This window comes from Castor canadensis, chromosome 10 (genome assembly GCF_047511655.1).
Source record: "Castor canadensis chromosome 10, mCasCan1.hap1v2, whole genome shotgun sequence".
Classification (NCBI taxonomy): Eukaryota; Metazoa; Chordata; class Mammalia; order Rodentia; family Castoridae; genus Castor; species Castor canadensis.
Window position 1 is genome coordinate 136,189,043 of NC_133395.1, and position 18,380 is coordinate 136,207,422.

Genomic DNA, 18,380 nt, shown 5'->3' on the forward strand with positions numbered 1-18,380 from the left:
AGTGACATAGTTCACCTGCCAAGCAAATGCAAGGCCCTGAGTTCAAACCCCAGTACTGCACAAAAGGAAAGAAAAGAAAGGAAGGGAGAGAGGAAAGGGAGGGAGGGAGGGAGGGAGAGAAAGAGAAAGAAAAAAGGAAAAGAAGACTATGACATCTTAAATAAAATATAAAATCTGGGATTTGCTTCTAAGAATCCAGATTACCAGGGATAAGGAGGTAGAAATAGAAATGAAACAAGATTAGCCATGAGTTGATAATTATTAAACCTAGGTACTAAGGTATATTCCCTATTTCTTCTGCATGTTTGGAGTTTTATATAATACAAACATTTATAAAACTGAAGGACCAAAATTATAAACCAAGATAAATGAAAAGAAGAAAAGAGTATGCCTTCCAGGGCCTCAAAATGCTAGCAAAGACTTCCTGAGATGTTTAAGTGCAGAGGAACTCAGAGTTCATAAGGATAGATTTTATTCTCCATTCTGTAACCTTGAGAAGTGTGCTTGCTCCTTTGAAAGCAAAGTTGGCCTGGTCCTGGCTGGCTAAAAGCTGGGCTCCCTGGCACACCTGACTTCTAGGCAAGCCTTCCAACTGGCAGCTCCTGCCAGCAACCTGGGGCAGGGTTCCAGCAGCCTGAAGTTTGGGACAGCAGAGCAATCAGCTTGTTGCTTATGTGAAGGATTCTGTGTGTGCTGAAACAGCAACCCTGATAAGTTACCAGGTACTACAGCAATCGCCAGCTCAGTAACACACCAACAGGAGCAGCATTTGTGTCAAGACACAGCTTTTGATCATGGGCCTCTAAAAGAAAAGGGTCTCTTCAATCACTTCCTCATCTTTTTTTTTTTTTTTCTTTTGAGACAAGATCTTGCTATGAAGCCCAGGCTGGCTTCAAACCTGTGATCCTCCTGCCTCAGCCTACCCAGTGCTGGATTACAGGTGTGAACTACCATGCCCAGCTCTGCCACCTCCATTTTTAAAGTGACTCTGTTACCCAGAATGTAAAATGACTGATGACTCTGTTAATTACCTTACCTGGCATTTACTGAAGGCAAACTAACCCATCATCTCATTTGATCCTCACAATAAGCGTGGAAAGCGGGAAGTTTCATTTTGCACATTTTAAGGAATACTGAAGCTCAGAAAGATGAAATAACCTGTGACCTGCCACACAGCTAGCAAGTGAAGAGCCAGTAGTCAAAGACTATCAGACCATGGCACCTCCAGACTTATCCCAGCTCTGCCTAACCAGAGTGTCTATGTTCTAGGCTTCATAGCACCTCTACCCAATGTACACATACGGAAAACAAAGTAAAATGTCCCAATAACTCACTTTTTTTTTAGTCCCATGTCAAATATGACAAAAGAGTTTGAGAGTCAGCAGATGGAAATCCATTACTTCAAATATAGCTTTCTGAATTATATGTAATTTCATTCATTTCCTAGGGTAGAGACCAACAAAGAAGAGGCTGCTGCAATTGGCTTTAGTTATTGCATAAGGAAAGGAAAAAGGAAGATGACACTCAAGAAATGTCAAAGACAGAAAAGGAGAGATCAAATTGGAAAGAACAGCACATTAAACACCAAACCAAATTAATAACCCCACAGTATTTTCTCTGTAAAACCAACATGACCTGTCATGGTGATTACCCTGTTAGTGAAATGAGTGAAAACAGTCCTTTCCTCCAACCTACTTTTACCACCCAAACTAGGTTAAAAAGAAGGAGAATTTTCAAAGCTGTACTACATCCCTTTCATAGACCAAGGTCCATGTTAACAATTCTTGCTTCTGAGGTAATACATAAAACTTGGTATTTAAAATATTGATTCTAATTGCAGAATAAACAGCATATAAATATGTAACAGTGCTGATATTTACTGAGCACATATTATGCCTGGGTGTTATTTTTTGTTTTCAGTCTGCAAAATGACCTATTATTGGTGATATTATTAGGCAACCATAAAATTTATTGTCCAAATAAGGATAGATTTAGGAGTGAAAGGGGAAGCTATTATCAACTGTTCCAGGCACAAGCATAAACCCAAAATGTGTAGATACCCAGTCATTTATCCCATGTGAGAAATGGAGCACTAAGGAACAGAAAAGTCAGGTAGCCTGCCAAGGTTATTTAGCTAGTAGGCAGAGGAACCAGGGTTTAAGCCCAGGCTGTCTAGCTCTAGGCTCATACTCAGCAACTCAGCCATGTGCATCTTGTGGGCTACCTCACACAGTATTGTATTTTTTAAATAAATCATTCAATGGTTGCAAATTGAGGTACATTAACTTTTCACTACTTCAAAACTCTTTTCAAGAACATAAGTAAAACTCAACAAATGTGAGTCAAGAGTTCATACTTCTTATTCCATTAAGAATAAATACATATTTAAAGTACCAACACCTACCACTTAGACAGACATCCATACTTAGATCAACACCACAGATGCCGTTAGTGGTTTCACAGGCTCAACCCCACTGAGTTTTTGTGTTTCTCACACCATGGAAGCAACTTTTCCATTTCATAGAATTGCTTGGTAAAGTCTCATTGTCCCTTATGTATTACTGGAATGATTTTCCAAAACTTCCATGGAAAAATGCATTCCCAAAAAGTGATGAGCTGGGGGCATGACCCAGGCAGTAGAGTGCCTCCCTAGCAAGTAAGTGTGAGGCCCTGAATTCAAACCCCAGTACCACCAAAAGGAGGAGGAGAAAGAGAAGAAAAAGAAAGTAATACATAGGGAGTTTTACATTTTCCTTATAAAAAGTAGTTGCCATTCTGTGATCCCTACGTATCATTTCAAATTGAAGTGTAGAAATGTGGCTTAAAGTGGCATCTTTGTTGCAGACAACCTGGATGAATGCTCTTAGACAGAAGATTAAACCAACAATTTAAATTTCTATAAACTATGTATGTAGTTTTATATATATATATACACACACCTATAAATACACACACACATATATATATGAACTACAATGACAGGTAGACAAAAAGGTTTTGTGCTTACCAGACATGCTATTTAAGGCAACACCATGTTGGTATGTTTCACATTATCCCTTTCTTAAGTCCTCCAGTGACAACAAGACATCCACTGTTCTTTGCCCTTACTGTTCTCTCTGTCTTTCTTTAGATAACTACAAGAGCTGCTTCACCACTCCATTTAGTGTCTCTGTCAAATGATAGTTCACCAGACAGACAGGCGACCATGCCCTTCCTAGGTTCAGGGACCTCTCACTTTTTACCCTAACCACGGCATAACAAAAAAGTAAATATTTGGTCTTTGTCTTAAGTTCCTAGCACAGACCTCCTAAAGCCCCTGGAACCTCTAGGATAATTAGTCTCTATCTTTTGCATGCTAATGAAAGAACTCAAGGCAGAGAAGAGGCCTAGGGAGTTTTAGCAGGAGCTGGATGACATAAAGACCAACCCCAGATTAGAAGGTTGGAACTTTCAACCTCTCCCCTGACTAGACACAGAGTTAAATCACCAATGGCCAATGATGTAATTTGACCAATCATGCTTATTTAATGAAACCTTCATTAAAACCCTCCAACAAGAGAGCTTCCCAGTTGGTAGCCACATGATCATGCTAGTAAACTGGTGTACTTGGAGAGGGCATGGAAACTCTATGCCACCTTGGTCAATGCATCTATTCCATCTGGCTCCTCCTGAGTTATAACCTCTGTAACAACCAGGTAATTATGAGTAAAGCACTTTTCTGAGTTCTGGAAGTTGTTCTAGAAAATTATCAAACCTGAATAGGTGCTATGGAAACCCCTGAGCTTTCAGTGAGCCAGGAAGATGTGTGGGTAGCCTGGGCATCCTATTTGCAGCTAGAATCTGAAGTTGGGGCCACCTTATAGGACTGAGCCCTTAATCTGTGAAATCTATACTAATTCCAGGAATTAGTGTTACAACTGAATTGAATTTCTGGATATCCAGTAGTTTCAGAAAGTTGGTATGGAAAAATGATATATATTTTGTGTCAGAAAAAACAAACAAACATATATACATTTTGGTGTCAGAAGTAGTATCAGAAAAAAGTGAAATATAATAGTGCTTACCACCTCATGATAAACTAAAATTTTATTTGTTTTTCTCACTAGAAGGCGGGCACCTTGACAACATGGACTTTGTTCTGTTCACTGCTTTATCATTAGAGCTTTTAACAGTGTCTGAGATTGTAGTTGTCACTAGCTATTTACTCAATCCGTAGCGACTACCCTGCACTTAAGTTTCTATGTAATGACTCTTGAGCAAAGAGTAGAGACTTCGCAAGTAAAGAGAGGGGAACTTAGAAAGAAAAAACAGATGGAAGAGGCCCCTTTAAAATTCATTACTATACAAGCACAAAATAAAAAGTCTTATTCTTAAGAAAGATTGCAAATATAAAGTAATGAACTCAGGCAGGAAGCAGAAATTGGGAGAATCAGGGTCTAGTCTGGACTCTGTCCCTTCACTCTTGACCCTGACTTTCCTCATTTGTGAAATGCAAATGCTGCATGAAAGACCTGATGAGGTTCTGCCTTGACCACCTTTGACACAAGCTAACGGATACATCTTTAGGTTCTTGCACCTTGGTGCCTTTCCATCCCAAACGGTTTCATTGCCTTCAGGGAATTTCCCATGAATTCTTGCTGAGATGTGAGATAAGCAATTATAATCTTCCTTAAAATGCCTTTCAAGGACCTCAACTTTTATCGTCACTCTCCCCAGTTGCCAGGCAGCAGACAGAGAGAGGAAAAAGTGCAAGGCCCCAGGAAAATGGTTAAATGCTCCTACCTACATGACACCACATACGTATGATCTAAGAGGCATGGACTATGGAATATGACAACTGTGGAAAAGAAATGGCAGTTTTTCAACACAAGGACATGAAGCACCTGGGTGCTGAAAAACAATCAAGCAAAACACAGTACAGCAACTGTTAAGACAAAACATGGATTTCTGCAACAAAGAAGTAACTTTCTCATAGCCTTCTAACAGCAGTACACTACTAGATGGAATTCGTCCTAATAATGCAGGTGGTTCTTTAATTTCAGAAAGCTCAAGATGGCAATGTATATACAAAAAAAAAAAAAAACTTCATGGTCTATTCAATCCCAGAAAGATGCAATATAAAATATAAAGAAATCAGTTTTTCTCATTCTAAACAATGCATCACCCTAAATAAAGACAACTCTAGGTGAACTAAAACCTACCTACCAATATCACAGGGTACAGACTACATTTGCTGAAAGATATGCTCTAGACTCAATCACTACTATTTCTCAGAATTACAGTGTGAAACTGTTCAGTCCTGAGAGAAAGGCCAGATAGGGTTCTAAGCACCACTTGAAGTGAGAAAAATAAACACAGTTTAGTCTTAGTAAGGATTTATCACATTCTCATAATCTTCTGTGTCCATTAGTGACAATTCATTAGCAAGTTAAAGAGAACAGAGCAATTAGCTTATACCAAATGGCATTTTTAGTTAAACGTTATTTTCAAAGAATGCCTTGAAGATGTCCATGATTTTATTTGGACATTCTGAAAGTGAATAACTGCTAAGTGCCCTATTTTGTATGTTCTGGCAACTTGATTAGATGCAGTGTTTACTTCCTCTACTGAGTATGAAGTGGAGACTGTCCACAGAAAGAAGTACTATTTATGATTGCATGCTACCAGGTAGCATATCTCCTTTCCACATCCCTAAAAAGGTCCAGAATAAGTCTTCAGAGTAAGGTGTGTTTTCATAGCCTGTTAACCAATTTCATTTAAATTCTCATTACATCTAAAACACAGTACTCATAATTAGCATTTATCAAGTGCTCACTACATACCAGCCTCTATACTAAACATTTTCTTCACAGTCCTTCACTGAAACCTCTCAATAATCCCATAAGAGACACTATTATTTCCTCACTGACAGGTGAGGAATCTGCTTCAGGTTATTCAGCTGGTGCATGGCTGAGCAAGGACTTAAAACCACATCCAACTCCAAAACTGCATGCTTCCAACAATCATGCTATACTTCTTCCTTACGTGTGATTAAATACACATACATTTATATGTATGTAGGTATATTTGCTTGCTTTTTTAAACATCTAAACCTCAATGAGGAACAGAGACCATGTCTGTAGATTCCCAGAACCCTTACTGGGGGTGTAACTCAATTGGTAGAGCATTTACTTAGCAAGCTCCCAGCCCTGGGTTCAATCCCCAGTATTGCTAAATAACAACAACAACAAAAAAAAGGTGGCTTTTGACAGACTGCTGATAAATTTTGCTAAATAGATGAAAGTACAGGCATCCTTTAGTATCTATGGGGGATGGGCTCCAGAACCTATAGAACTAAAGTCCACAGATGCTCCAGTCCCTTATGGAAAATGGAGCAATATTTGCACCATTCTAAAACCTGTGCACATCCTTCCATGTATTTTAAATAATCCCTAGATTAATGTGATATAAAGAGCAATCACACTGTATTGTTTAGGGATCAATGACAGAGGGGGAACAAGTTTGTGCATGTTCACTATAGACATAATTTCTTTTCTAAATATTTTAAATCAGTAGTTGATAGAATCCTGTGATACAGAAGTCATGGGTACAAAGGGCCAACTGCATACACTAACGTAAAAATTACATGTGTGGCTATGTGTACAGCTAGCTAATTTAAAATGAGTCCACATATCCACATCCAAAAAAATCACAGCATTACCTGGCTAAGAAAAAAAAAAAAAGATAATTTAACTGTTCTATTTTCTCTTCTCGTTTTATTTCCAGATCCTTGGGGAAGGAACAAATGAGTCACACTGTGGCATAGGGAAGGTACTACAGGTAAGCTATAGGAATGGAAAATGGCACTATGTTATAATTCATTGTCAAGCTAGTTGCCAGGAACAAAAAAAAAACTTGACAAATCAATCATTTTAATAAAAATGTAATGGAAATAAGAAACAAGAAAGTGAGAATGACAAGAAACTGATTTCAAATCTCAAGACCTTGAAAACCGTAGGCATAATTTACTGCCTCCCTGTGCTTTTGGAAGAGGCCACTGCATGACACAGCAATTCACATCTCCTAAGTTTTCTTCCATATTTATGACACTTCTTCAAATTCCTGATCTAACACACACGGTTTGTGATAAAATACTAGTACAAGGAAGTAAGCAGCCCTTCATATTTTGTATCAGAAAAAACATCAAAAGTCCAGTAAACACTGACAAGTCAGGGGATCAGAAGAGATTAAGTCCTGACTACATAAGAAGCTCAAAATCTGGGGCAAGGTAAAACCTCTCTCCATTCCATGAATTATCATAAGAAATCAGTCTAAGACCACAGGTCTCCTTTCCCATCATCAGGGTCATTTTGAGGATGTGAGAGAGTGTGAGTGTGTGCAGGTGTACACACACATAAGAAAGAATTTTGAGTAACTCAGGGGGAAGAAGCTTATACAAGTACAAAGTACAACCACTTTGACTTTACTCCTGACAGAAGTATTACCCAAGGATGCATGGTCTAAGGCATATCTTTCATTGAACCCAAAACACAGGACTGGGGGTGTAACTCAGTGGTAGAGTTCTTGCCTCCTACATGCAAGGCCCTGGGTTCAAGTTCTAGCACCACACAGATACAGAGAAGAAAAAAACAGTAAACTAAAATACATTTTACACTAATAATCTATAAAGCTATAACTTAGAATTGCTTGGTTGATCATCTTTAAGTTGAAGAAGACCACTCTTTTCTTTCTTAAACGATTTGGAATTATTGCATTTCTGGTTTAAGAGTGCTGAGGGAAATTCGTTCATGAATATGGACTGCATATGTGGAAAACTGTGAAGAAGACAATTATTCTATGGGTCAGAATACATACTTATGTTAACCTCTGTTTGACTGCCAAGAGTATAAGATAAAGCCTTAACTGAAAATATGAAGCAGAAACACTGTGGGAGTGTCAGGGGATTCACTGTAATACCAACAAAAAACAATCTGTCTGGGGAGAGCCCAGATATGAAGAGATGGAAAGGAAGGGCCACAGGGGTGGAAGTTAGTATGCCAAATCTGGTAGAGAAGTTCTTGGCCTCAGTGCAGTGCTAAGTTGTCAACTTATACCTCAAACCACACCAAGATAGGAGATAAAAACCTCAAGCAAGCCTAAATTCCACCTAAAATTCAGTCCCTTCCTCTGTCCAGACTGTTCAGATCTGGCCTGTCAGCTTGGACACAGCTAAGGCAGCCAGAGAAAGAGGCTCTGCAAATTGCTGCTCACTTCACCTCCCTCCTGGCCCTGTCCAGGTACAGAAAGGAGCAGGGAAAGCAAAAACTACTCTGAAAGGAAGTCATAAACCTGGGCTTCAGTTCCGGCCTGCTATGCATCAGTGGAGCAAAACTACCTATTACCATGGAAATGATAAGGAAGCACAATCAGGAATTCTGAAATCCAGACTCTGTGGGCAGTGGCCTGTGATATTGAAGTTTTTCACTAGCATAGAGCAAGAGCTCAATAATGAAAGGAAAAGAAAATAATCTGGTAGAGGAAAGGATTTTCAGAAAGGAAACGTTCCAACCAGGAGGTACTCAGAAATAATAATTAGCTCTCGTTTACTGAGTGCTGAATCCACGGCAGGCACAGCTCTCAGTGCTTTAATCTCTTTTTAATACGCAGAGCAACCTACTGTTGTTCAGTTTTATTGCTCCTCTCATTTTATACATGAGGAAACAGAATCAAAGATTTCACCCTCTTCCTCCAAGGCCACCATGCCAAGTTGGGGATCTGAGACGTGGACCTAGGTGCAAATCATTTTAAAGCTACCCTCTTAACCTTGTTACACCATTAACTAAGTCCTCTTCCATAAATGCCACTTTCCAAACCAGCAGCAGCAGTTACTTAGATTTCCTGTACCAGGGAATGGCTCACTATATCCTTAGTACAATTTAGAGATGAAGCACTACACCCGAGAACAGTAAGCTGACTCACTTTAGGCCCGTGGCATTCTAAAGCTACATCTCAAAAGGAAACACAGGCTACTGACCTCTCTTTTATCACTTAACCATATTCTGTTATCCATTGTGGCAGAGAAAACTTTACTGAGAATGACAAATAACCAAACTTTTTGCTCTTTTCATTTAATGTTTCTGTTGTAACCTCAACCCCTTATGCTGACCTTCTGCCATCCCAACCAGAGTATATGGCTCTGCCTTCCCAAGAGTGAGATACACTGTGAGAAAGATAGCTAATAAAAGCCCTTTTACTGAGCATACAAAAGTAAAGAAGATAATTTACAAGTCACTCCCCAAGGGCTCCTAGCTAGAAATTCTGCAGTCAGTTCCAATGCTCCCCTAAGGAGGAGGAGACTAAAACTGCAGAAAAATGAAAAGAAACAACTGCACACATACTGCACACACACACACACACTTCTCACTGCTTTTACTGCTATTCTAAACATAGAAAAGGCATCATGCTTCAGGACTGAGGGCAAGTGAAGGGCAACAAAGGCTCCAGGTACTGAAGTGCAGTTACTTAAGAAACTGAAAAATGGGGAAAGAAGACAGTCTTTTCTATGCTCATCCTGAATTTCTCAAAAGGCGAACCCCATCTTGTCTTTGCATCCCACCAGCCTAGAAGAGTAACCTGGCAATTGCTGTCATCCTCCTAAAAGCACCTCTTAGAGACAGCTTCACAGTTTCCACAGGCTGAGAACAAACAGCTCACCAAGGCTCCACTTCAATCATATCCACAACAAACCTTACGACAGTGGACTTAGATTCACTTGCTCAGCATCCAACCTGTCCCACAGGAGAACTTCTTCACAGCAAGGCCTGTCTATGCATCCCTCTATCCTCCAGAGCAGGGATAGCCCTGTTAACACAGTAAGCATTCAGCAATCACAAGCTGACTCCAATGCTCTAGAGATGTCTTGGGACAGGTCTGCGCTATCCCATTCACAGTGTATTAGTGACTAAAAAACAGCCAAAGTTGCTGGTTATAACAGCCTGGGAAGGAAAGCACTACAAGTTGAGCATCTTTAATCTGAAAATCCAAAATGCTTCAAAGTTTGAAACATTTTGAGCACTGACGTGATGCTACAAGTCTGATGGGCTCAGTGTATACAAACTTTATTTCTGCACAAAATTATTTAAAATGTTATATAAAATTATTTTCAGGCAATTGTGTAAGATGTATATAAAACAGATGACTTTCATATTCAGATTTGGGTCCCATCCCCAAGACACCTCATTATGAATAAGCAAATTTTCCAAAATCCAAACCATCCAAACTCTGAAACAACTGTGGTCCCAAACAAGTCTGGGTGCTCATTTTATTTACTTGTGGTAACTCAGAAGAGTGTAACCAAGTTCCATTGAACTGTTAAGTCATCCCAGGTGCAGCAGACAGAATGGGGATACTCACCTAGACAGTTACAACTACCCTCAGGTATCTGAAAAGCTTTCATTTTCAAGACAGAGCAAAAACATGTTCTTATTCTCACCAAGAGCAGAATGAGGACCAGCAAGTTGACACTCCAGAGGGCATTCTTTGGTTGGACAAAGGCACCTTCAAACAGGAAGATATTTAATAATACAAAAATGTGCCCCATGTATTATAGAGTTCTTGCTCCCCAGGAAGGTTTTAGCCAGAGGCTGCAGGTCCACAGCTGTCAAAGGAGATCAAGAAGGGATTCCTGTACCAGCTGATCCGCCAAAGTAAGAAGGACATGGTACAGTTTGTGTCCTACTCTCTTTGCTCAGGAATAATCAATAGCTGTAACATGAGGTTCTAAAGGTAATTTTGTCATGAAGTAGAAACATTTCTAGGAACTCTAAACAGGAATTAGAATTAGTATTCGCCCTTTCAAGTAAGAAGGATGTGTTTGGATAACATGTTTACAGGATCTAAATATCTGAGCTATACTACTACTCTCAATAGTTATTTTTTGCTGGATGAAAAGCTTTGCTTCAGAATTACCAAGAAAAATAGCAATGGGCGACCATAAGCATAGCTTCCAGATATTCATGGAGGATGATGAAGTTATTTTCTGAAACAAAGTCTCAAGAGGATCACATTTTGATCACCTTGCTTTCTCCTTGGTACTCAGCATAATCTATAGCCAAATTAGTTTTGGGGTTTTTTGGGTTTTTTCTCTCTTTTTATGGTACTGGAGTTTGAAAGGGCTTCCCACTTGCTAGGCAGGTACTCTATGCCCCCAACCATTTTTGTCTTTTGTTATTTTTCAGACAGGGTCTTGAGCTTTTGCCCAGGGCCAGCCTCAGTCTGCCATCTTCCTACTACTTCTGCCTCCTGTGTAGCTGGGATTACAGATATAAACCCTTTGGGATAGGTTCTCACTTTTTGCCCAGGTAGGCCTTGAACTGCAATCCTCCAATGTCTGCCTCCCAACTCGCTGAGACTGCAGGCATGAGCCATGGTGTCCAGCCTCACTACACTAAATTTTTTATTAAAGTGAACTTCATTAATACTTCTATGCTTTTTTTCATTTTAAACACTAAGCTGCTTATTTATCAAACTGATTTATGCATGCCCTTAGAATGTCTTCATTAAAAACATATAAGTGAAGTCCTTGTGGCAAGTAAGAATTTCCAAATCACAACCTCCTCCTGACACACTAGCTAAACTGATGTACCTGGGGATGGGTGCTCAGTGGTATGGCCATCTCAACTAAGGAGAAGGACAGGCTGAGGCAGAGGAGGACCAGGAGACAGTCTAAGCAGAAGTCTGGTATTTTTGTTGCACAGGCAGTAGTAGGAGGCCAGTGGAGGGACAATGGAGAACAATCAAGCCTGGCATTTGGAGACTTTATAGAAGCACTGCTGGTCTAAGCCCCAAGACCAGTCATGCTGTAGTGAAGAAGCATCTGAGCAGTGTAACAAGTCTGGCACCTGCCTGCCTAGTTATGCATGCCAACCTCAGGCCAGGGGACTTATGTGTGCCCCAATTCACTTAACGTGCATGTGCAGATAGGCAAGGGTTCAGAGGGGTGTCCTTAGAAACAAGCAGAGACCAAACTCTTCATTCTGTGCAAGGCAGAGAGAGTGGGCTTACACCACATCAAATCAGTCCAAAGACACACACTTCCAAAATGTCCAGAGCAAACAATCTATTGTATAATCAAATTCCAAGTTGACACAAACAAAACAGGCAGAATATCTGGCGAGACTTTGGTAAACACAGAGATTCACTCAGAAGAGGAATACGCTTGGTTTCCACTGGACTCTGACCAGCCAGGAAGCAGGAGCAAGGTTTTCACTGTAAGGACAGTCATGTGATACCACAACAAAAAGTAAGAGCAGGAGGAAAAACAAACCCTCACTAATTATAAATACCACTTTTTCCCCTTTGCTTCCACAACCAACATTCCTCATTACCTCTGCTGACAAGAAGCATGTAATGTTGCAATGAGATAGCCAAAATATAACATAAAATAGCCAAATAATAACAGTACTTTTAAGATATCAAAATACAAAGTATTTTCACATGCATTAGAAAATTTAATTTCCCAAAAATTTCATCAAGTAGGCATAATTATTCTCAACTTGTAGATAAGGAACCTTAAGATATATTCTAAGTTTAGAAATATTCCTTTGATATTAAGTGGCAAGGTACTCTGGCTAATTCCAAGACTTGAGCTCTTTCCCTGAGGCAGGAAAAAAAAAAAAGGCTTCCTAAATGCAACTGTGCACCTCTTGGGGGGGAAAAATATTATAGATCACTTTAGCCAATCATATCACCAACTGAGCAAGTCTGCATGGTACCTGGGTACTGAATATTGAGTAGGCAGGTTTGGGAAATCAGGATGTTATGCAAGCTCTATATTTTTTTAAAGTACTGCATATTGCCACAGATCAATAAGAGTTTTAAATCTATTTTTTTAATTTAGTCAACTAAAAAAGGAAAAAAATACAAACCACATTTTAGATACATATGTGTGTGTGTGTATGTACACACACACACATATGTATATGGTTAAAACAAATCAGCAGTGTCCACACTCTGGTTTGAGTCTGTGTGGAAGGAAGTAATATCATCTTAGTGTGGGTGGTCTATAAGTACACACATAGCTAACCAAACCATATGGCCAAATACCCCATCTTTTCTTAGAACTTTGTGTACAAAGCACATAAGGCTGTTTCCACAACCTATTTCTGCCATAAATGACTGCCCAATAAAATAAAAACTAATGATTAACTTTTGCTCCCTGTAAGTCAATGAATAGGGAAAAGATATTTCCTAAATAAACTTTGCATAGGGAGAACTGACTTTTCCCAAGCTCCCCAAAAAAAAGCTTTAAAATTATTTGCCATTATGACTTGGTCTTGGAACTAACAAAATAAAAGACATTGACAAGGTCAAATCCTGGCTTAAAGTTTTTACTAATCATGTTTTGAGACAAAGCTTTTCCTAAAGACATCTGCTTCTAACCAGTCTTTGCTTTTGAAACACCTGGAGTCTGGAATAGATTGAACTACCAGTTCAGTTCCAAGTATCTGAACTGGCATTATTATAGGATCGATGATTAGGTATTAGTCTCTTTGCTAAGCACTAAAGATATACAGGCTATTAGGGGAGAAAGGCAAATAAATTAAGACCTTAAAGAGAAACAGAAATTGATAAGACCAGATGAGAACTACTACAACTATGAAAAACTGAAGCGTTCAAGTCCCAGAGAGAAGGGAAGCCCAGAAAAAGGAACACACTTACCCTAGAGGTTTGGTGATTCAAATGGCAGCATTGCTGAATAGAACTTTCAAAAGCCTCACAGCCTAAGGAAACAAAAAACTAGAGTTCAAGGCCCACCATGGAGAAGCAGCCATGGGAAAACTCCTACACTTTTGGTTGGCACCTTGAAGAACTAAACCCAGGGTGAACTGGAAATAACTAGTCCTCACAGGGACCAAAGCTTGGCTTCAGATCATCTCAGTTCCTACCTACCTTAACCTAATATGACAAAGAAGTCTCCAGAAAAGAAATACTCTCTAGAAAAAGACTGAACTATCTAGATCCCAAAAAAACCTCTACAGTTTTTCACATAGAATATCTGGTATTCAATTTAAAAAAGAAAACTAAGCATGTAAGAAAAGAAGACGTAACCAAAAACCAAGAATAACAACAGAAGCAGCTCAACATGACAGCTAGTTATTTGTGATTGGATGCAGACATTAAAAAACAATGACTAAAATAACACAGTGAAATAGCACTACACACTGACCACAGCTGCTAAAATTTAAAATACTGACAATATCAAGTGTGGGCAAGACATTTTTTGTCCTTTTTCTTCGGTTAAAAGAGAGAGAAATACAGGAAGCTATTAGCATACCTGAAATTTAAGTGGTAACCATAGAGGTACTATTATACTATTTTCTGTCCTCTCCTGGATATTTGTGACACTTTGTAATTGAATGTTTAAAAAAGAAAAAGGAAGGGGTGGCTAGAGAGAGATCAGGAAGAGCTAAATTATTTTAGCCTTCAGGAGTCATATTTAAGAGTTTGCACTTTATTCTGCAGACAATAAGACATGTAAGGATTTTAAACAGGGCAGTGACAGCATTAGATCTGCACTGAATAAGGATCATTCTGGTTGCAAGACAGCAAGGAGAGTGAAGGCAGGGAGTCCAACCAAGAGTCTGAGGCAGTAGCCCAGATGAAAGATGGTAACAACTGTCTACTAGAAATGAAGAAAAGTTATAAAGATCTGTATGATGCAGTGAGTTTTCTAGGAATTTGGGGTTTAATTCTCAAAACAACCCCTCAAATCAAAAAGCAAATGAGGCTACTGTGACAAAATAAAATCTAAAATGGTAACATTTTCATTAGGACAGGGCAACATCCAGGGCAGAGTCTGGGGCTGGTGAAATGAAAATTTTGAATTTTTCTGTAAATCCTTAAAAGAAATCCAAGCAGTTATAAAACTGAAAGCTAATAAGCACTCAGCTCAACACCAGATGGTCAGATAGATAGATTCACAAGTTGCCAGAATTCTGAAGCCTTGCACATCCCCTTCCAAACATGCAGATGCTTTTATCTGAGCGGGAAAAAAATTCTATTTCTGATCCTGACAGCAAATGCCAAGTCACATCTTGCCAGTAGAGAATGGCACCTCCTAACCACAAACTCACAGAGATTTCCCAACCTTATTCTCATTTTGGAGAGGTGATTGTCTTTGACCAGTACTTCCACTAGCTCTGCCACAAAGTAAAGGAAAATGAGGGGGAACATTTCTGAAGAACTCAGCTTTCTCATTTACACCCAAGAAAAGTACACCTATGTCTCTAGATTATTCATGAGCAGCTCACATGTTTTTCTGAGAAGACAAATTAAGCATATCTAACAGAAATTTACCCATACCTTCTGAAAAATGGCCTAAAGCAGAGTCTAACGAGTTCAGTGAGAGGTTAGTATAGAAGACTGAAGTATTAATTTTCTTTATCAGTATCTTTTGTGCTTTTGCAAAAGGTTAAGGTTTTGCATGAAGCATATCAAGTTCCCGGTGTAGCTAGTTTTAGTATCATTTTTTGGTCTAACTTTTGAATGCCTAGTTTGCTAGAGATAGGATTATTACATGATAATCCCCCCACCAATCTGTTCAAAGAACAAGAAATATTCAGAGACTTTTTTTTTTTTTCTTTTTTGGTGGGACTGGGGTTTGAACTCTGGGCTTCACACTTGCAAAGCAAGTGCTCTACCGCTTGAGCCACACCTCCAGTCGAGACATTCTTTTTAAAGGAAGCACTTTCCAACATACACATTCAATGTCTCAATTTTCATATGTTCTACTGGAAGAGTTTGGTTTTAAAGGCAGGTTAGTATACGAGATGCATGTGACATTCTTTATATATCAGAATAAGTAAAACATAGACAAGAAGGCTGTCTTCTATTCCCGGAATATATTATGCATCAGCCTGTCGTACAGAGCAGTTCAGGAAGCAACCTCTAAATGACTCAAGTTCCTGACTCAACTTTTACTCAAGAAAAAGTACCCATTTTTTGTTTCCTCTGAATAATACTGCTGAGTCAAAACTTCAACCCATCAAAATTCAGGCAACTGCTTGCATGAAAAATACCACCTAGCAGATCTTAATAATTAATACTAAAACATTAATAAATTTTGCAGTTACTGATATATCATACTTTGGTCACATCTATGAAACATAATTTCTAAAGCTATAGATAGATTGCCCCAAATAGTCAAAGCACATAACATTAGACACTTTTACTCAATAAGAGACAAGTGCTTAATGTCTCTTTGGGGAAATTCAAGCTTAATGTCAAGATAAACACATGAAATCTTTGCTCTTCTCAGAGGACAGATGTTCTACCCTTCTGAGAAACATGCTCTGAGAATGATACTCACTGGGTTGACTGTTTCTTCAACAGAATGGTAAACGGTCCACCAGTCTGAAGTCCATTCCCATGCATTACCTACTATGTTATATAAGCCATAACCATTGGGAGGAAAGGCATCGACCTAAAAATAAAGAAGGGAAAAAATGCTGTCAAAACTACTCACCTTGTTTAAAAAATATCTGATGCAGAAATGCACCAAGAGCCATAATTTCAGAGTATAAATATTAATTTTCATTCCAACAGCTAAAATACAATTGGGCCAACATAAAAATAAAAGGCAATTTTTTTGACTTTGAGCTCTCAAAAGGAGTTAGAAACCTAAGAGAAGTTTTATGAAACGTGAAAATTATTTCTAAGAGATTGATTAATACTGACTATAGGTCAATCTCTATCCAACTGTGGTGTACATGTGTATATAGGGAAAGGTGATCCTTTCACTTTCAGATTCACTAACAGGAGTATCTCACTGGACCCAAGGTAAGACTTTTTATCAGAGCTGAGCTTTGCTGGCCACACAATGGCCTTTCAGCACTAAGAGACCCCACATCCATTCTGTCTTCTCCACCAGCTCCTCCAATTCACCATCTTATCTTTAAGCATCAGTCACCACCTTTAAAAATTGAGGAGATTTGTTTTTGTAAGGAAAATGTGAACTCATTATCAAGTGTATTTGTTAATAAAGGGTTTGCAGTCTTTAGAATCTGGAGGTCTGGAGCAAATTATACATTCAGCAGGGAATTATACCACATTTCAAAGACAGGTCAGACAGTGCCACATAACACTCTCACAGACACAGAACCAAAGCACAGTTTCTATAAAAGAGAGGGCAAGAGAAAAAAAACTGAACAATAGTAAGTGCAGATCAGATCTGCTAGTTTTATGACTCAAAATTTCCCCCTCTTTTCAATGGAAATTTTTAAACATAAAGGAAATTTCCATTTTTTAATGAAAAAAAAAATCAAGTTATCCTTGGAATTTTTTTAGCTTCTGGTAAATTCAAGCTTTTCCATACTAATGAAGTAGGGCTGAAAGAACGAATAAACATTCATCTCCATGTGGCTTCAGATGGTTTTACATCTACACGTGAATATGAAGGCATCTGCTGCTTGGGCAATTCAGAGCATTTCAGTCAAAGTTAGAATGCTACACTGAAATTCAATTTAATCTAAATGAATTGGAAAGTTGAAAAAATACACCACTCTGCTTCCACAATTGGCATTCATTATGGAAATGGCAGTACTTACACATTGGTCATTCAGTAATGCTGAAAATATGCCTAACTGTCCAAGACAGCCTTAGCATGGCTTTTTACTAAAACTTACAAAATACCTCTATTACTTGTCTGGTTCATCAGAAACAGATGGTGGCCATCACCCACCCATTCCTTTGGAATAGAGCTCACCCATCTCTCAGGACCAGCTGATCCTGCTCAACTGCTGATCACATGAACACTTATGCACTTTGGCCTTCAAAGTTCTCATTCTAATATTTACTCCTATGACAACTGAAATCTGTATCTATAGCTCTGTTTAGGTTCAAACCCTTCACTTCAAAGTTACTGCAAATGCCTGTTTATCACAGCACACATCCAAGAGGGGGATTCACATGGGCTTAAGGCCCTTCTGCTTTCAGTCTCATTTGCCACAGCCAAAGAAGACCAGATACAAGCGTGACAGTCTAGTACCATCCGTTTTCAGGGTTAGCTGCATCCATAGATGAGATGATGACACACACTTCTTAGCAGACTCTGACTTTGATGGTAACTATCCTGCTATCTGCAACAACCAACATCTCTCCCAAAGTCTTATGTGAACCCAAACCAGCACCTCCACTGATACTCTGTTCACCTGTGCCACTTCTCCTGGCTCAAAGAGGCCCACTAGGCACACTCATTCCAAGCAATGCCCCTGGAATCATTTACTTTTCTAAATAAATCTATGTGCCTGAGGAGAGCAGCAGCTATGCTGAAGGAAACTTGGGAGGACCCAGCTACCATATGGTTTGATTAGTCTTTTGCCTGTATTGAATAATACATTCAT

General features: G+C 39.1%; 1 protein-coding gene across 11 annotated transcripts in view; it reads right to left on the reverse strand.

Moving 5' to 3' along the window:
• The window catches only part of Sumf1 (sulfatase modifying factor 1), a 318,026-nt gene that overhangs the window by 269,079 nt on the left and 30,567 nt on the right, over positions 1-18,380 (reverse strand). For 9 of the 11 annotated variants that reach the window (XR_012436361.1, XR_012436362.1, XM_074044285.1 and 6 more), the window contains one exon: positions 16,349-16,462. Coding sequence is in view for 7 of the 11 variants with exons in the window: in XM_074044285.1 (XP_073900386.1) it covers positions 16,349-16,462 (114 nt within the window). In the remaining 4 variants the exon portion in view is untranslated. Of the gene's footprint in view, positions 1-13,698; positions 13,761-16,348; positions 16,463-18,380 lie in introns of all 11 variants that reach the window. The other 2 variants (XR_012436363.1, XR_012436364.1) reach the window with 1 other exon arrangement.